This window comes from Trichosurus vulpecula, chromosome 1 (assembly GCF_011100635.1).
Source record: "Trichosurus vulpecula isolate mTriVul1 chromosome 1, mTriVul1.pri, whole genome shotgun sequence".
Classification (NCBI taxonomy): Eukaryota; Metazoa; Chordata; class Mammalia; order Diprotodontia; family Phalangeridae; genus Trichosurus; species Trichosurus vulpecula.
This window is the reverse complement of record NC_050573.1, coordinates 432,680,161-432,694,771: the sequence shown is the minus strand read 5'-3', so window position 1 is coordinate 432,694,771 and position 14,611 is coordinate 432,680,161. Positions and strand designations below refer to the sequence as shown.

General features: G+C 42.2%; 1 protein-coding gene across 1 annotated transcript in view; it reads right to left on the bottom strand.

Moving 5' to 3' along the window:
• MAST4 (microtubule associated serine/threonine kinase family member 4) overlaps positions 1–14,007 on the bottom strand; it is a 772,318-nt gene extending 758,311 nt beyond the window's left edge. The window contains 1 exon segment of the mRNA XM_036747001.1: positions 12,559–14,007. Coding sequence (XP_036602896.1) covers positions 12,559–14,004 — 1,446 coding nt within the window. The 5' untranslated portion in view covers positions 14,005–14,007.
• Positions 14,008–14,611: the final 604 nt, after the last annotated feature.

Below are 14,611 nucleotides of genomic sequence, written 5' to 3'. Positions count from 1 at the left end.
TTTAGGCATAGTTGACCAGGTGTGCACTCATGATAACAGAGTAAAATATCCGTGTCAACTAATTTGAAAGATTGTAAACCTCTGGTTTCCCAATATCAGCCTGATTTTCACAGTCCAGGCTAGTCTCAGCACCAGTAAGTTGGAAAAAAATCTTAAAAACCAATTAATCTAACTCTTATCTAATTGAGCCTGATCTCTTCCTCCCTCCAACCACATTCCAGGAAAGAAAATGAAATATAAGAGACATGGAGATTCCTTCTCCTTCAGTGTGCCTCTTTATCAATTTTAAAGTATTAACAGATTTCCCTGAATGCAAACCACTCTACAACCTCTCCCATCCTCTCATACTACCATATATATAGTAGGTCCTTAACGTATTTTTTTATTTGAACATTACATATTTTCCTTCTTTAAAGCCCAGTGCAAATTATCCCATCCCATACTATCCACAAAGTCAGTAAGAAGCTACAAAGGCATTTGCCTATAAAGGCTAGTCAGCTGTCCTAGCCAAAAGATCAGGGAGTATAAGGTATAATGAAGAAGAAAATTCCAGGAACCTCAAATTAGTGTTGAGGTAGTTTTAAGCTGGTCAAAATAAGAGAATTGTAACACATTGGCAACTACTTCCTCTATACTGGAAAACAAATAGAGTGATTAGCTTAAGAAAGATGATATTGCCAGTTTCTTTTAACACCATTGCATATTTCTCATTTTCTGTATCTTAATTGTGTGAGTTCAGTAGCACTGTATTATTTCTAGAATTTAATGCAGTTAACGTTTTATCAGAAAATTATGGTTTTGCCTTTAAACACATGATTTTTCAAAGGTTTGTTGCTTTGGGTAACTTAATTAGATCCACTAGCAAAACTTTCCAGTGCAATCCATCTCTATTTTTATAATGCAGCAACTGGGGAGTCACTTATAGCACACTTTGTTGAACCTCATCTATTCCATGAGGGAGGAAAAGACCTGTAACAACCAGCCACAAACTTCAACTGGCTGTCATTCCTTTTATAAAAGTTAGCAATTATCATCTAATTTTAACTAGCATAAATAAGCCAACTGTATGAAAAAAAAGTTTACTAAGGTGACATTCAGAATTGATTTACTATGTTTGTTGACTTAGAACTGGCATTTATAGTAAAGATATGGCATAAAAACAGGAACAAAAACCATCACAGAGTCATCATTCTGGAGTTGGAAGAGCTCTCAGGGGCTAAATCCAGCTTTCTCATTTTATAGATAAGGAAAGTGATGCCCAAAGAGATTAAATGACTTGCCAGTAGTCACAGAAGTAGTAAGGGACACAGCTGGGATTAGAATTTAGGTTCTGTGACTTCAAACTCAGTGAGAAAGCTCAATGCTTTTTACACTGTAGAGTTTTTTGTTTTAACTGAATGGACTGGACTTTGAGTGGAAGGCAACGGATCTCCTAAGGAAGTCTCCATTAGGAAAGGTGTGAACAGCTAGGTGGCACAGTGGATAAAGCAAGGACTTGGAATCAGGAAGACTCATCTTCACGAGTTCAGATCTAGCCTTAGATATTTACTAACTACGGTGACCCTGGGCAAGTCGCTTAACCCTGTTTGCCTCAGTTTTCTCATCTGTAAAATAAGCTGGAGAAGGAAATGGCCAACCACCACAATATCTTTTCCAAGAAAATCTCAAATGGGGTCGTAAAGAGTCAGACAACGCTGAAAAATGACTGAACAACAATGAACCTGCGTCAGAAATAGAGCAGGAAAAAAGCCCCCGTAAGTAATCCCTGTACTTCCAGCCTAGGCAAGGCACTCTCAAATCAATAAAATTTATGGGAAGGTAATACTATTCAGCATTTATAAATTATCTATAACAGCTAAATGGCCCAGTGGGTAAAGCATTGGGCGTAGAGTCTAGAAGACCCAAGTCCAAATCCAGCCTTAAACCCTTACTGACTGTATGACCTTGGGCAAGTTACTTAAGCTCTGTTTGCCTCAGTTTCCTCAACTGTAAAACAATGATGATAACGATAGTACCTACTTCATAGGGTTGTTTGTGAGAATCAAATGAGATTATATCCATACAGGCTTTAGCACCTACTATGCATCTGGCACATAGTAAGTGCTTTATAAATATTAGCTACTATTATTAATACAAGTTAGAAAGTAAAATGCATAGGAGAGATTAAAGTTTTTGTTGCGTAAAATGGGTTTTCAGGTTAACTTTCAGTGAACCAAAATATTTAACTAGCCAAAGTAGCCCATTCCCAAACTTTCTGGTACATAGAGATGGTCTTATAATCTTCTGGTAAATTCAAGTATTTTTGTTTGTTTAATCCCTATGACTACCTATGCATAAGCAAGGGAGACACATGACTAGGGAATGGCTTTAGTATATAGGTGACACTTCAGAGAAGTGATTTGAAACAAGAGCACTTTAGTTGTCATAATTCTGGTAGGTGAATCGTTTTAAATTTATATGAATATAAATTGTCCTTCTACACAATTATGCTCTTCACAGCCTGACTTTAATCATTAAATTATCGCCCTCATTGAGTATACACAAAGTTATAGGTCAGCCCTTCAAATTCTATGACAGCTATGACAGCCCACCTTTCTCTCCCCTGACCCTCAGTCTTTTCTTCTGAAGGATCAACACGCCAGTTCCTTCAACAGATTCTTGCATGCATAAACCAGAGTCCTTCAAATCTTGGTTGCCCTCTTCCTTATCAACATTCTTTCTAAAATGTGACTCCCAGAAGTAAACACACTACTCTAGATATGACCGAAAGTCAGAAAATCAAAATTTATATTTCTCACATGTTTTGATACAGAATTAGCCTAAGTAACATACAAGATTAACCATTAAAATGCAAGAAATATTTCTTCACAGGTACATTAAACTTCCATAGTGCAATGTAGTTTGGTGGAGAAATTTTAAATTTCTTAATTTAAAAGAGTAAGCATATTATAAATATAAATTACAAAACACCTAACTGGGGGGGTATTCTGAGGATTCAGTGAAATTATGTATGTAAAGTGCTTTGCAATCCTTGAAGCACAGTATAAATATTAGCTATTATTATTATTATTCCTATATTCAAGGATAATCATTAAAGAAAATACTCAGTTTAAGTCACAAGAAGTTAATACAAAACCAAAAAACCCACAAAAAACAAAAAGCTTTTCATGGTAAATCAAAAGATCATAGATTGGGAGCTAGAGATAAATTTACATAGAACTATTTATATTATGGAAATACGTTGATATTTAAAAGTAGAGCAGGGATGGAGAACCTGTGGCCTCAAGGCCACATATGGCCCTCTAGGTCCTCAAGTGTGATCCTTTGATTGAATCCAAACTTCACAGAACAAATCCCCTTAATAAAAGGATTTGTTCCGTAAAACTTGGACTCAGTCAAAAGGCTGCACCCAAAGTCCTAGAAGGATACATGGGGCCTCAAGGACACAGGTTCCCCACCCCTGATGTAGACAATCACAACGACATAAATATTACGCTGCCCATTGTCTCCCCCCCCCCATATTTATAGGATATATACCATGGAACTGAAGGTTAGACATCTGTGCCATCTGTGCCTGAAAAGACAGCTAGGTCTCAAAATGCTTGTCATATGGTCTACTTTTAAATCAACTTTGAAAAACACCAGAATTTTAAACCTAAGGATCAAAGGCAAGGGTGGAAAATGCAGAATCCCTTTATTTCACACTTATGATCACCAGCATTCTCAAGTTATGTAGGGTCTGAACCATCAAATTTCAAATCTATGCTTTTTAAAAATATAGCAATTTCTAGAGTAGAACTGAACCTATATGATTCATACCAACACATTATATTTCACATCACATCCAAAAAAGCAAGTTTGGCCTCCTCATGAACTTGTCCTCCATTACACATACAGCAAAATTTCAGGCATAAGAATAAGGATCAAGGATTAGTGTTCCCCAAACATAACCATTAAAGCCAAATGGTCATTATCTATATTAGAACTTAAAGATAGATGCTGGAAGAATCTCAGTTGTACATACCAGCATTTTGACTCACCCTCTCATCAGTTTCCTAATGATTTCAAAGTTTAGACCATTCAGTCATCAACATTACACAAGATAAATATCAGAATCTAGATTTTATTGAATAATTTGGAGAAGTGAAGTGATAAGCCAGGATACTGAACAAGGAAGAATCTGTGTACAAAATTCTAAGATACAGACTAGCTAGCTATGAACTTACACTAGCATAGTCTGTAGTGGGACTGAATGCTGGGTTTAGAAGAGGGATGGGAAGAGGAAGGGAATAAGCATTACTATGTGCCATAAGCGCTTTACAAATATCTCATTTGATCCTCACAAAACCCCTTCCAGTTAGGTCCTTTATTATCCCCAGCTTACAGTTGAGGAAACTGAGGCAAACGGGTTAAGTGACTTGCCCAAGGTCACATAGCTAGTTCATGTCTGAGATAAAATTTGAACTCAGGTCCCTAGACCAGCACTCTATTTTCTGAGAGAGAAAGAGACAGACGGAGACACACAAACACAAGTGTTCAAATCATGCCTCAGACACTGGACTTTGTGAGGCTGAATAACTCAGGTTAGCTTTTAGCCTCTTTCCCCACTGTAAAATGCAGAAGGGAAAAGGAATAAACATTTATATAGAGCCTACTAGTGCCAGGCATTGTGCTATATTATGCTTTAGGACAGGGGTGGGGAACATGTGGCTTGGAGGCCATGTGCAGCCCTCTAGGCATTCAAGTGAGGCCCTTTGAGCAAATCCAAACTTCCAAACAAGAGTTCTGTGAAGTTTGGATTCAAAGGACTGCACTTGAGGATCCACATGTGGCCTTGAGGCCACCCCTGTTTTAGGAGTACTATCTCATGTAGATTAAATGGAGATTAAAAAAGAAAGAAAGAAAACAGCTAACTCAGTGCGTCATTATGAGGATTCAATGAGAGTGTGTATGTAAAGTGCTTTACAATCTCTGAAGCACAATATAAATGTTAGTTATTATTGCTGTGTTCAAGGAAAATCATTAAAGAAAATGCTGGGTTTAAGTCACAAGAAATTAATACAAAACAAAACAACTTTTCATGGTAAATCAAAGGATCATGGATTAGGAGTTAGAAAGATCCTCAGAACACGCCAAGTCCAAAACTCTCATTTTACAGGTGAGGAAACTGAGGCCCAGGGAGGTTAAGTGACTAACCCAAAGTCACAAAGGTAGTGACTCAGAGGCAGGATGGTTAAAAGGTGCTGTTAAGTGCTGGAGGGTCATTAAATAAAAGGCCAGAATGTTTTCAAGCTCTACATGTTTGTGCAGAAATAGACATTCGTTTTGAATGAGTTCTTGTCACTTCCTTCTCAGCCCAAGAAATAAATGATGTCTATACAGAATTGTGGGGTTAAACTTGAAGGAAAGGGCCACACCCATAATTGGTGGTCCTGTAACGGAAAGGATAGATGCAACTAGCAATTTAAGGTGTACGCAGGGTGTTTTAGGATATTATTTAATAAATGATCACTAAGAACAAGCAAGAGTCCCGTAAACTAGAGAGTGAGTGTGTGTGTGTGTGTGTGTGTGTGTGTGTGTGTGTATTAATAGAAGGCTTAATGAACCGTACACCATAAAACTTGTCTGTCTGTATATCATAAGAAACCCTGCCCCCATGAAATTAAAAGTGATACACCAGGTTTTATGCCTGACTGCTCACGAATAAGCAGCCTGCCTGGGACTACTAGATGTTTACACAGCAAAACAGTAAATGTTGCAAAAATCTCTTGGATAAGAGACCAGGGAACTTCGGTCTATTGCTACTTTTGCCGCTGACTTACTCTTCCCAAGTCTGTTTCTCCATATATAAAATCAGGGTAATATTGACTGCTTGGCTCCAAACAGATTTATGGGCATTAAAAGGACATAAGTTCTTCAGTGGAAGATCACTACAGTATATAAAAACTAAGTAATAATAAATTACAGAAGCACTCTTGGAATGAAAGATAACATATCATTTTCTCCTCTGAGGGGCATCATTCATTACACATATCAGCTCTCTCCTTCACACCAAGATATCCCAATATAGGAAACCCTTTTCTTGTAGGAGACATCTGCCTTATATGCAATGATCATTCAACAAACAACTGCCTGTTCTTCCATAGCCTTCTCTACAAGCTACTTACAAGACAGAATGTCTGGGGTCTGTGCAATTATTATTTTATATTTTGATAACTTCCTTTCTTTCAGACTAGGTCTACCTATCCGTCCCAGGTTGGAAGTACAGTGTCCACTCACCAGAAATCCCACTGCTGATCGGTACGGAAGCTTAGATTTACTCTGTTTCTAACCCAGGACAGGTCACCCTTGTTTAGACACGGCAAGTCAGGGTCCCCCACACTCCCCACTCAGGGGCTCATGATATTGGTACCAGCTCAGAATTCAACAGCTCAATCTACCAACTTTAGCTCAGAATTCAAGAGCTCAATCAATCCACCAGCTTTAGCCTCTTCAGTAACACAGATTATATGGTCACCATGTCCAATAGCTATATTTCAATATAATTGTTGTCATTCAGTACTTTCATTCATGTCCATGTCCAACTCTTCATGACTCAATTTGGGGGTATTCGCAGCAGAGATACTAGAGTGGTTTGCTATTTCCTTCTCCAGCTCATTTTACAGATTAGGAAACTGAGGCAGACAGGGTCAGGTGTCTTGCCCAGGATCACACAGCTAGAAAGTGTTTGAGGCCAGATTTGAACTCAGGTCTTCCTGACTCCAGGCAGGGCTGCTCTATCCACTGTGCCACCCAGCTGCCCAGAAGGCACTTAATAAGTACTTAATGACTGGCCGACATTGGAAGGGTGGGAGGAAGGAAACCCAGAAGCCTCTGGTCTTTAAAGTTCCCCTCTTTAGCCAAACCTTCCATCTTAATCCACCTCTCTTCTCCTAATTTGAGGCAGTACACAGATGTTAAGGGTTCCACAAACTGACAGAACTAATCTCAGAACAATTCCCCCTCAGAATGATGTCAAGCTAAGTGATTGCCCTGGAACTTACAGCAGAAACAAGCATTTCATGGCAGCTTAGCTTTGGCAATCTGTCAACCCACACCTCAACACCACTCCCCCCTCTTCCAACCTGTCCACCATTAATATTCCCCATTAAAGAAAATACCAGTCTTAAGAAAAGTCACAATGAAAAGTGGCATTCATGCCCACACTTACAGATATTTAAACCCAAAGACTAGTGCTTCACTCTACTTCTAAAGATAACCAAAATTAAAACTAAACACCGCCCCCCATTCCTTGCGAAAGGTGATATTATGGTTGACCAGAAAAAAAAATACTGTCTTATAAAGTACAACCATTCTTCAGGATCCAAGATCATCTTTACTTACTAAAATATATAAAGTCTTCCATTTAAAACGGTAAAAGAAGGAGGAAAATCTCAAAAAAATCGAATTTAGTGAGCAATTCTTTATATTTCCTGAGCAAATGTTGTTTGGGCTAAACCCTTCCCAGAGAACTCCAGTCCTCCCCACTTCATCTCCTTAGATGACAACAGTGATTCATCCACTCCCATCCCACATCCATAGGAGAAAGGAATAAGTGCTAGGTCTTCATTCATTTTCTCTCCTGAGCGTCTTGGTTAAATAAGGAAACTAGATCTGTGATTCTGAAGATGCCTATCTGCTCCAAACCTTACCTAATTATCATTTTCAAGCTGTGACACTGGGCACATCTATAAAAAGGTAACATATCTCAGCAAACAGCCCCAAAATACATTTTAGCAAAATACTTGTTAAGCAATTCTCATTCAAAAATATGAATTTTTATATGAAGGTAAAGGAGTTAGTAAAGGCATTACAATTGGCGTTTGGGAATTTCATCAAGAAACATCCGTTTTAGTCTAAGCAGAGCTCAGAAGATTCCCAAAGTTTTTACCCAATAAGTTTAATTACAATTTTTAAAGGCATCCAAATAGACCCAAATTTCAGCAGTCCCCCCACCCATTCCTTTTTAGATACAATCAGTTCCAAACCTTAGATAGCTCCAAAGAAGTTTTAAACAGATCAGACCATCAAAACACTATTACTCGAGTGAGGAATAGGAAGGCAAAGATTTAAAGCCATATCCAAACTGTTCTTGCCATCAGTCAGGAAACAGAAAACAGAATTAGGTATAAATAATCCATTTTATCTTGAGGTGATATCCTTTTAACTGTCATCAAAGCCCTTTTCTGCCATCTGGCCAATCGCTGGTTAATGCACAAGAGTATCAATAGGGCTAGATGCCTCCTTAGTACTACACCTCTGTTTCCATTCTAGTTGGCAAAACTACTTAAGGCATTTTTTCATCCTTCTCCAAGTGTGGGCTGTTTAACTTCTTGGTTTGAGACCTACAGAGTTTAGGCATCATAATTTACCAAAGTCTGAAGCTTGATATTCATCCAAGCCACAAAATTTAAAGTTATTTTCAAAGGTGGTATAATCGTTTTTCTCCAGCCAAAAGCAGATGTCAAAAATGTTTTTCTGAGCCAAAATAGTTAGTTACTGTAGGACCTTCCCAATATGATCACCATTACTGCCAGGAGGAATGCCCCCTTCTCACAAATCTCAAATCCATAAGATTAAGGGACAAGTAGTAAGGGTCAGACACAGTTTATTTAAATAAAAAATTTAAAGTACGCCAGCTGTGGTTTATGTGTTTAATCTGAAGTACAGGAAAACTTGAAGCTGTGCCATGTAAAACTAAAGTGTTATTTTTAAAGCTAAGAATGATTGGAGTTTCTTTAAATTCCATTGACAATAACAAGATAAAATATTGAATTATTGAATGACTGCCGACTTTCTTAAATAAAATTTGTTGAAAAGCCTTTTGAGTACAACATAGTAATGTTAAATTTTCTAGCAATGATTAGATTTGCTGAGTTATGACAATTTTCAAAAGTTGGCCTTCAAAGCTAGACTTTAGTATTTTTATTAGGAAATCTAGGAAAAAAAATCTTAACAATTGCAAAATTTAAATTAGAAAAAAAAGTTGTTCCTGTTTTCAAATTACACTGATTTCTAATTACTATACTCCTACCTGTGCCTGAGCAGATGACAACACCTCCAGATTTATTCTAATTTGACCACTAAATAGTGGCAAACAACCAACTGTCCATACCAAGAAGTTTCCTCTCATCTCAAAATTTTATCAAGTATTAAGAAATGCCATTTTAAGAGCTGGAGAATAAAGACTAAAATTAAAATTTGTTCTTTCCCTTAAAAATAATGCATACTTGCTACTAAAAAAAAACTACTCACATTTTTTAGTTTAGTGTCCAATTTCTCCAAACAAAAGATTTATCTTTGCCTAAGTAGTTTTTGGGGTCCCTGATACAATATTGCAACTATTATGTAATTAGCATTTATGAATTTGGCTTTCACAAACACTACAAATGTTAATCTTTCCATCTCTTTTTTTTTTCATCAATCAACCTACACAACATATCCATGGGAAGTAAGTTATCATTTCCTACTTTGGAAGGATTACAACACCAACACGAAGTAATTTGCCCAAGGCTAGGCAATAAATCAGCAACAGAACTGAAATCAAAAGTGAGAGGTTCCTGACTCCCAGTCCTGTGATCTAACCACCAGACCATGACACTGACCACAACTAGCCTCCTATATGGTTAATACAAGGCCACTCAAATGTTGCCCTCTAAAATAAATATTAGTAATCTTCCACTCCAGAACTATTCTGTTGTGCTGCAGGTGACCTTGATTCTTGAGGGCTATTTATTCCAGCAAAACCTAGGGTCTGTCTGATCCTACCAAAGTAAGAAATTTTTAAGTAGATCCCCAAAGATAACTGTTATCCAAGCATTAGGCATTGGATAAGCTACCTGTGGAGTGGCATGGCTCATCACCAGGAGATTAAACAGACCACCAGCAAAAAAAAAAAAAATTTGGCCACAGTAATTCAATAAATCATTTACTAAGACCCAGATCTTCATCAGCCGAAGGAGGACCTACATTGCTGAAAATGCGGAACTTTTGTAAAGTATATCATTCTTAATAAGTCGAACACATGATACAGTGGGGAAAGATAACGAAATTGAGAGTCAAAAGACTTGGGTTGTATGTTGTTCATGTAACTATGGGTAAGTCAATCTTATTGGGCCTCAATTTCCTCATCTGTAAATCCAGGATTTTTAACCTGGGGTCTGAGGACACATTGTCATGGAACATGGTCCATGAATTTGGATGGGAAAAAAGACTGTATCTAAATTACATTAATCTTTCATTTCCTTCATAATCTATTCTGAGAAGGGGTCCATAAACTTCACCATACTGCCAAAGGAGCCCATGACACAAAAACAGTTAAGAATTCCACAGACTATATGATCCTGCCCTAAAGTTATAGAATTCTAACAATTAAATAGGACTTAGGGGTAAAGTAATCAGACATCAACCTGTATGCAGCCTCCAGCCAAAGTGCATTCTCTTATACCCCAGTGCTAGTCAATGCAAACTCCGGAGCTAACATTTCCCAGAACTCTTTTCACCCAGAACAAAACAGCTCTATCCAGCCTACAGAGTGCTGATCCCATCCCAAGTCAGGGTCCATCTGCTCTGAAATACAGAATATAGTACATTAAAACACAAAGAAGAGACCTTAAACATCACCTAGTACAAACACCTCATTTTATAGAGGAGGAAAACTGAGGCACAGAGAGTAGCTTTATGGAAAGCTAGAGATACCAGTTCAATTTCAGGACTTGGGAACACACTGGGACAACTAGAAATCTGGTTCATCGTGAGACCACCTGGCCAGTCTCAGGAGATACAACTCAAGGTCAGATAATAACAGGTTATCTTTCATCTACTACAGTAATCTTGTATGTTCTGGTTTATGTTCTTGCTCACCCTAGAATTTAAGTTTCTTGAAGGTAGAGGCTGGTTTCTCTCTTTGCATCCCCAGTTCCTAGCTCAGTGCATGGCACAAAGTAAGAACTTAATACTTGTTGTCTGATAGTAAGAATCTCTTTTCCTTGGAAAAGTATTCATGGCCAAAGACAAATTTCTTTCTTGGGGTGGGAAAACTAGGGTGTTGAGTTTCCCTGGCTATAGAGCTCAGGAAATCTTTGATTTTTATTTTTGTCAAGCACAGCTATCCACTTGATCAAAAAGACCAAAGATGGAAAGAAAATTATTTTGGCCTGAAAAATTAATTTCTTGGGGAGGCATTCTATGGTCACAGTTATATCTACTACTTTAAGTGGTAAGTTAAGCATTTATTAAGCACCTACTACGTGCCAGGCACTGTGCTAAGGCCAGGAATAAAAAAAAGTCAAAAGATTGTCCTGGCCCATGAGAAGCTCAGAATCTACTGGACTAATCTAATCAAGCCAACTTCACCATAAGAGATGTCCTATATAAACAACTTTAAAGCTACCCTAAGTCTCAAGCTTAACAGCTGCATTCCAAAGGCACCAAATCAAAGAAGACAACATGGGAGGCCCGGGAGGGCAGGGAAGCTGGAGAACCACAGGACCATCAAATCAATCTGCTATGAAGATCTGGAATCATAAATTTTGTAGGAATATCTTTTCCCGAAAGCCAAGGGCTGCATTTTAAGGCAAAGAGATCAAAAAGAACATCTTCCAGAAATGGCAAGTCTTTTGCGAAGATACCCTCGTCACGAACAAAGCACATGGTATGGATGCCTGGGAACTCACCTCTCCACACTATACCCGAGGAGCTGCACCCAGCTCTCCGTCCAGAACACCAGTGTTGGCATACCAAACCACCTGCCCGGCAATTCCGCCCACCAGGGCAGAGGGAAAGAAAAAGGGGAGGAGGTGGGGAGAAGTTTCCGGAGCAAGAAACTCCCACGACTTAGGCGAGAGTGACTGGGTCAAGGCAGTTCCCAGGGAGGCCAGCTGTGCTCCCTAGGCTCCAAGAAACGTTCCATCATCCCCTGGCCTCCTTAAGCCTGCCCTCCCCCATTTCCCCCCTCACCACCTCCTCACACACCCATTACCACAACACACCACATACTCTCCAGGCAACCTGGAGCTTCTGCGGGAAAGCAAGGATCCCGAGCAGCATTCAATTTGGGGGGAGGGGTATATATGCACGTAGATTATATGTATATGTGTATGTCTACACATAAAGATGTTAAACAGCGTCTTTAAATGGCAAGCTGCACATAAGCTCATCTTGTAAACACACACGGAAGAGCCAACCAGATAGACGCATAGTTAGAGAAAAGTCAGTGACCCCCAACGCAGAGCGAGCACCAACCACCTCCCCCCAAAATTGTCAGCACCACTGGCCCTGGACACAGTGGGATGCTGGAGAGCGTTCGGCGCGACAAAGACCGCCAGAGCCCCCAATCCTCCAGTGGGGCAACGAGCAGAGGACCCTCCCCATTAAATGGTGCAAATCCTCCCCCACCCCCACCCCGCGTAACACACCCCCTTCGGGCTAGGGGCAATGTTTGACCTGGGCTAGGCGCTGCCAGGGCGCAGAGTCCAAGAGCTGGTAGAGGAAAGCTAAGGAGAAGGAAGAGAACCTCACCTCTTCATCCTGTTCCTCCTGTGACGCGCCGCTGCGCTCAGCCCCGGGCAGCACGGCTCCCAGGATCTGGGGCTGCCCGGCTGCACCGCGATCCGCCTGCGGCTCCAGCTGCGGCCGCCGTCGGGCTTCTCCCGGCCCTTCTGCGCCCCGGGCTGGCTGGGCAGGAGGAGGCGGCGGTGGCGGCTGCTGCTGCTGGCCGCAGGAGGAGGCGGTCTGGGCACTAGGCTCCCCTTCCTCCGACAGAGTTTCGGAGCCAGAAGAGGACACAGACGAGGAGGTGCAGGGGGACGCGGCTGCAACAGGAACGGCCGCCAGAGCAGGGATCAGGCTGCTACTGCTGCTACTGCAGCCGCGGCGGGGCACTGGCTCCGGCGGCTCCGAAAGTTTCTCGCCCATTTCCCTCGCTCTCTCCGAAGTGCAGCCCCGGCACTGGCCCAAGGGAACTGACCCCCAGTCCGGGAGACTGCTCCGGGCGCCCACGTCAGGGGCCCGCGGCCGCGGCGTGCATGCCGCGCTGCCTAGCCTCCGGCTGATTCTCACTCTCTTCCCCCTGGCCAGGTGGGGAGAGGCGCGCACGGCGGTCGGGGGGAAGCACCGCGGGCTGCTACATGGCCAGCTCGGGGCCGGGAGACACCGCCGCCAAGTTTGCTGCTCCGGAGTCGGCGGAGGTGGCGCTGCTGCTGCTGTTGCTGCCGCTGGTGCCGGGGCTGGGGAGGCGGCGTCGTGGGGGGACTCCTGTGCGCAGGGACATGCTAAGCAGGCGCCAGCAGCGACTCCTGGCTCCACCGTTCTCTCCAGCGCCCGCTTGCCTTGCCTGCTTTCTCCTACCGGGGCTGCTGCCCGGGCTGGAGCTGGAGCGGCGGCCGCTCCTTTGGCTAAACCTGCCTCCGGACCCGAGCAGGGGCTGGCGGGGGAGACGGGCAGCCGCCCGAGCCAATGGAAGGGCCGGCTGTGGGAGGAGGCTGCTGCGCCCCAAGCCGCGGGCGGGCTGGCGGGCGTCAGGTAAAGGCGGGGAAAGGAGGGACCCCCAGGGGAGGCCCAGGACTGGGCTCCGCCGGGGTGCAGAGGGTCCGGGGCCCCAGATTCCCAAGTTTGGGAGTCCGAGGAAGCCCAGAGACAGGAGGCGGGTCGGCCAGAGCCAGGACACTTGACGGAAGCTTCCAAAGTTGGGGAAGATTGTGAAAGAAGTTGCTGGCCGGCCCTGGAGGCGGCAGAGGGTGCCTGCGAGCTCCAGAAGGTCTGGAGCTCATCATCGCAGTGGGGAGACTCTCTGCGCCAGGCCCAGGCGAGACACCTTCGAAGGAAGACCTGACACTGGACTCTGGATACAGAGTGAGAAAGAAAGTAGCCAATTTTTATTGAAAATTGGAGCTCCTCACGTCGAGGAGTTTTCCAAAAGCTGCGTTTCCATCTCTGTTTTTGCGGGTAACCTCGATGGCAGCCCATTGGAACAATTTACCACGGATTGGTGAATGGGCTGGACTTAGCTCAGGTTTTCTGGAAAAGAGAGAACAATGTCCAGCATCTCTTCCCACACCTGCCGGAGTCTCAAATCCCCCAGCACCAGCTAGGTAGACAATTTACCTGGGTGCCTTCGTCAGGTCAAGGTTCGCCTTTTGCTAGCCCTGAACCGGGCGTGCGGAACAGCTTTTTGGATATTCCATTTAGTTCCGCTTTTTGTCGTTCCTTTAAAGAAATAATAGTAAAACTTCTATTCCCACTTTGATGCCAATGGTAGATTGATTCTCCAGTCCTTATCCAGTAGGAAGAGGCACTGTGAGTTACCACAGAGTATCGGTGCTTAACTGTGTCTGTAGATAGGAATGATTACGCCCAGCTGGTTCTCTATAAGCTCTATCAATCAACTTCTTAATTGATAACAGCTCTAAAGCACAGATACCAACAATTCATTTGAACAGCATTCTGTAACCTTTAGAGTGCTTTCTTCACATCAGCCTTGTAAGGTGGATCTTCCCCTTGATTCCGATGTGATTATTCCCATTTTAAAGACGAAGAAACTAAGGTTTTAAAAGGGTGTGACTTTCCGAGGTCA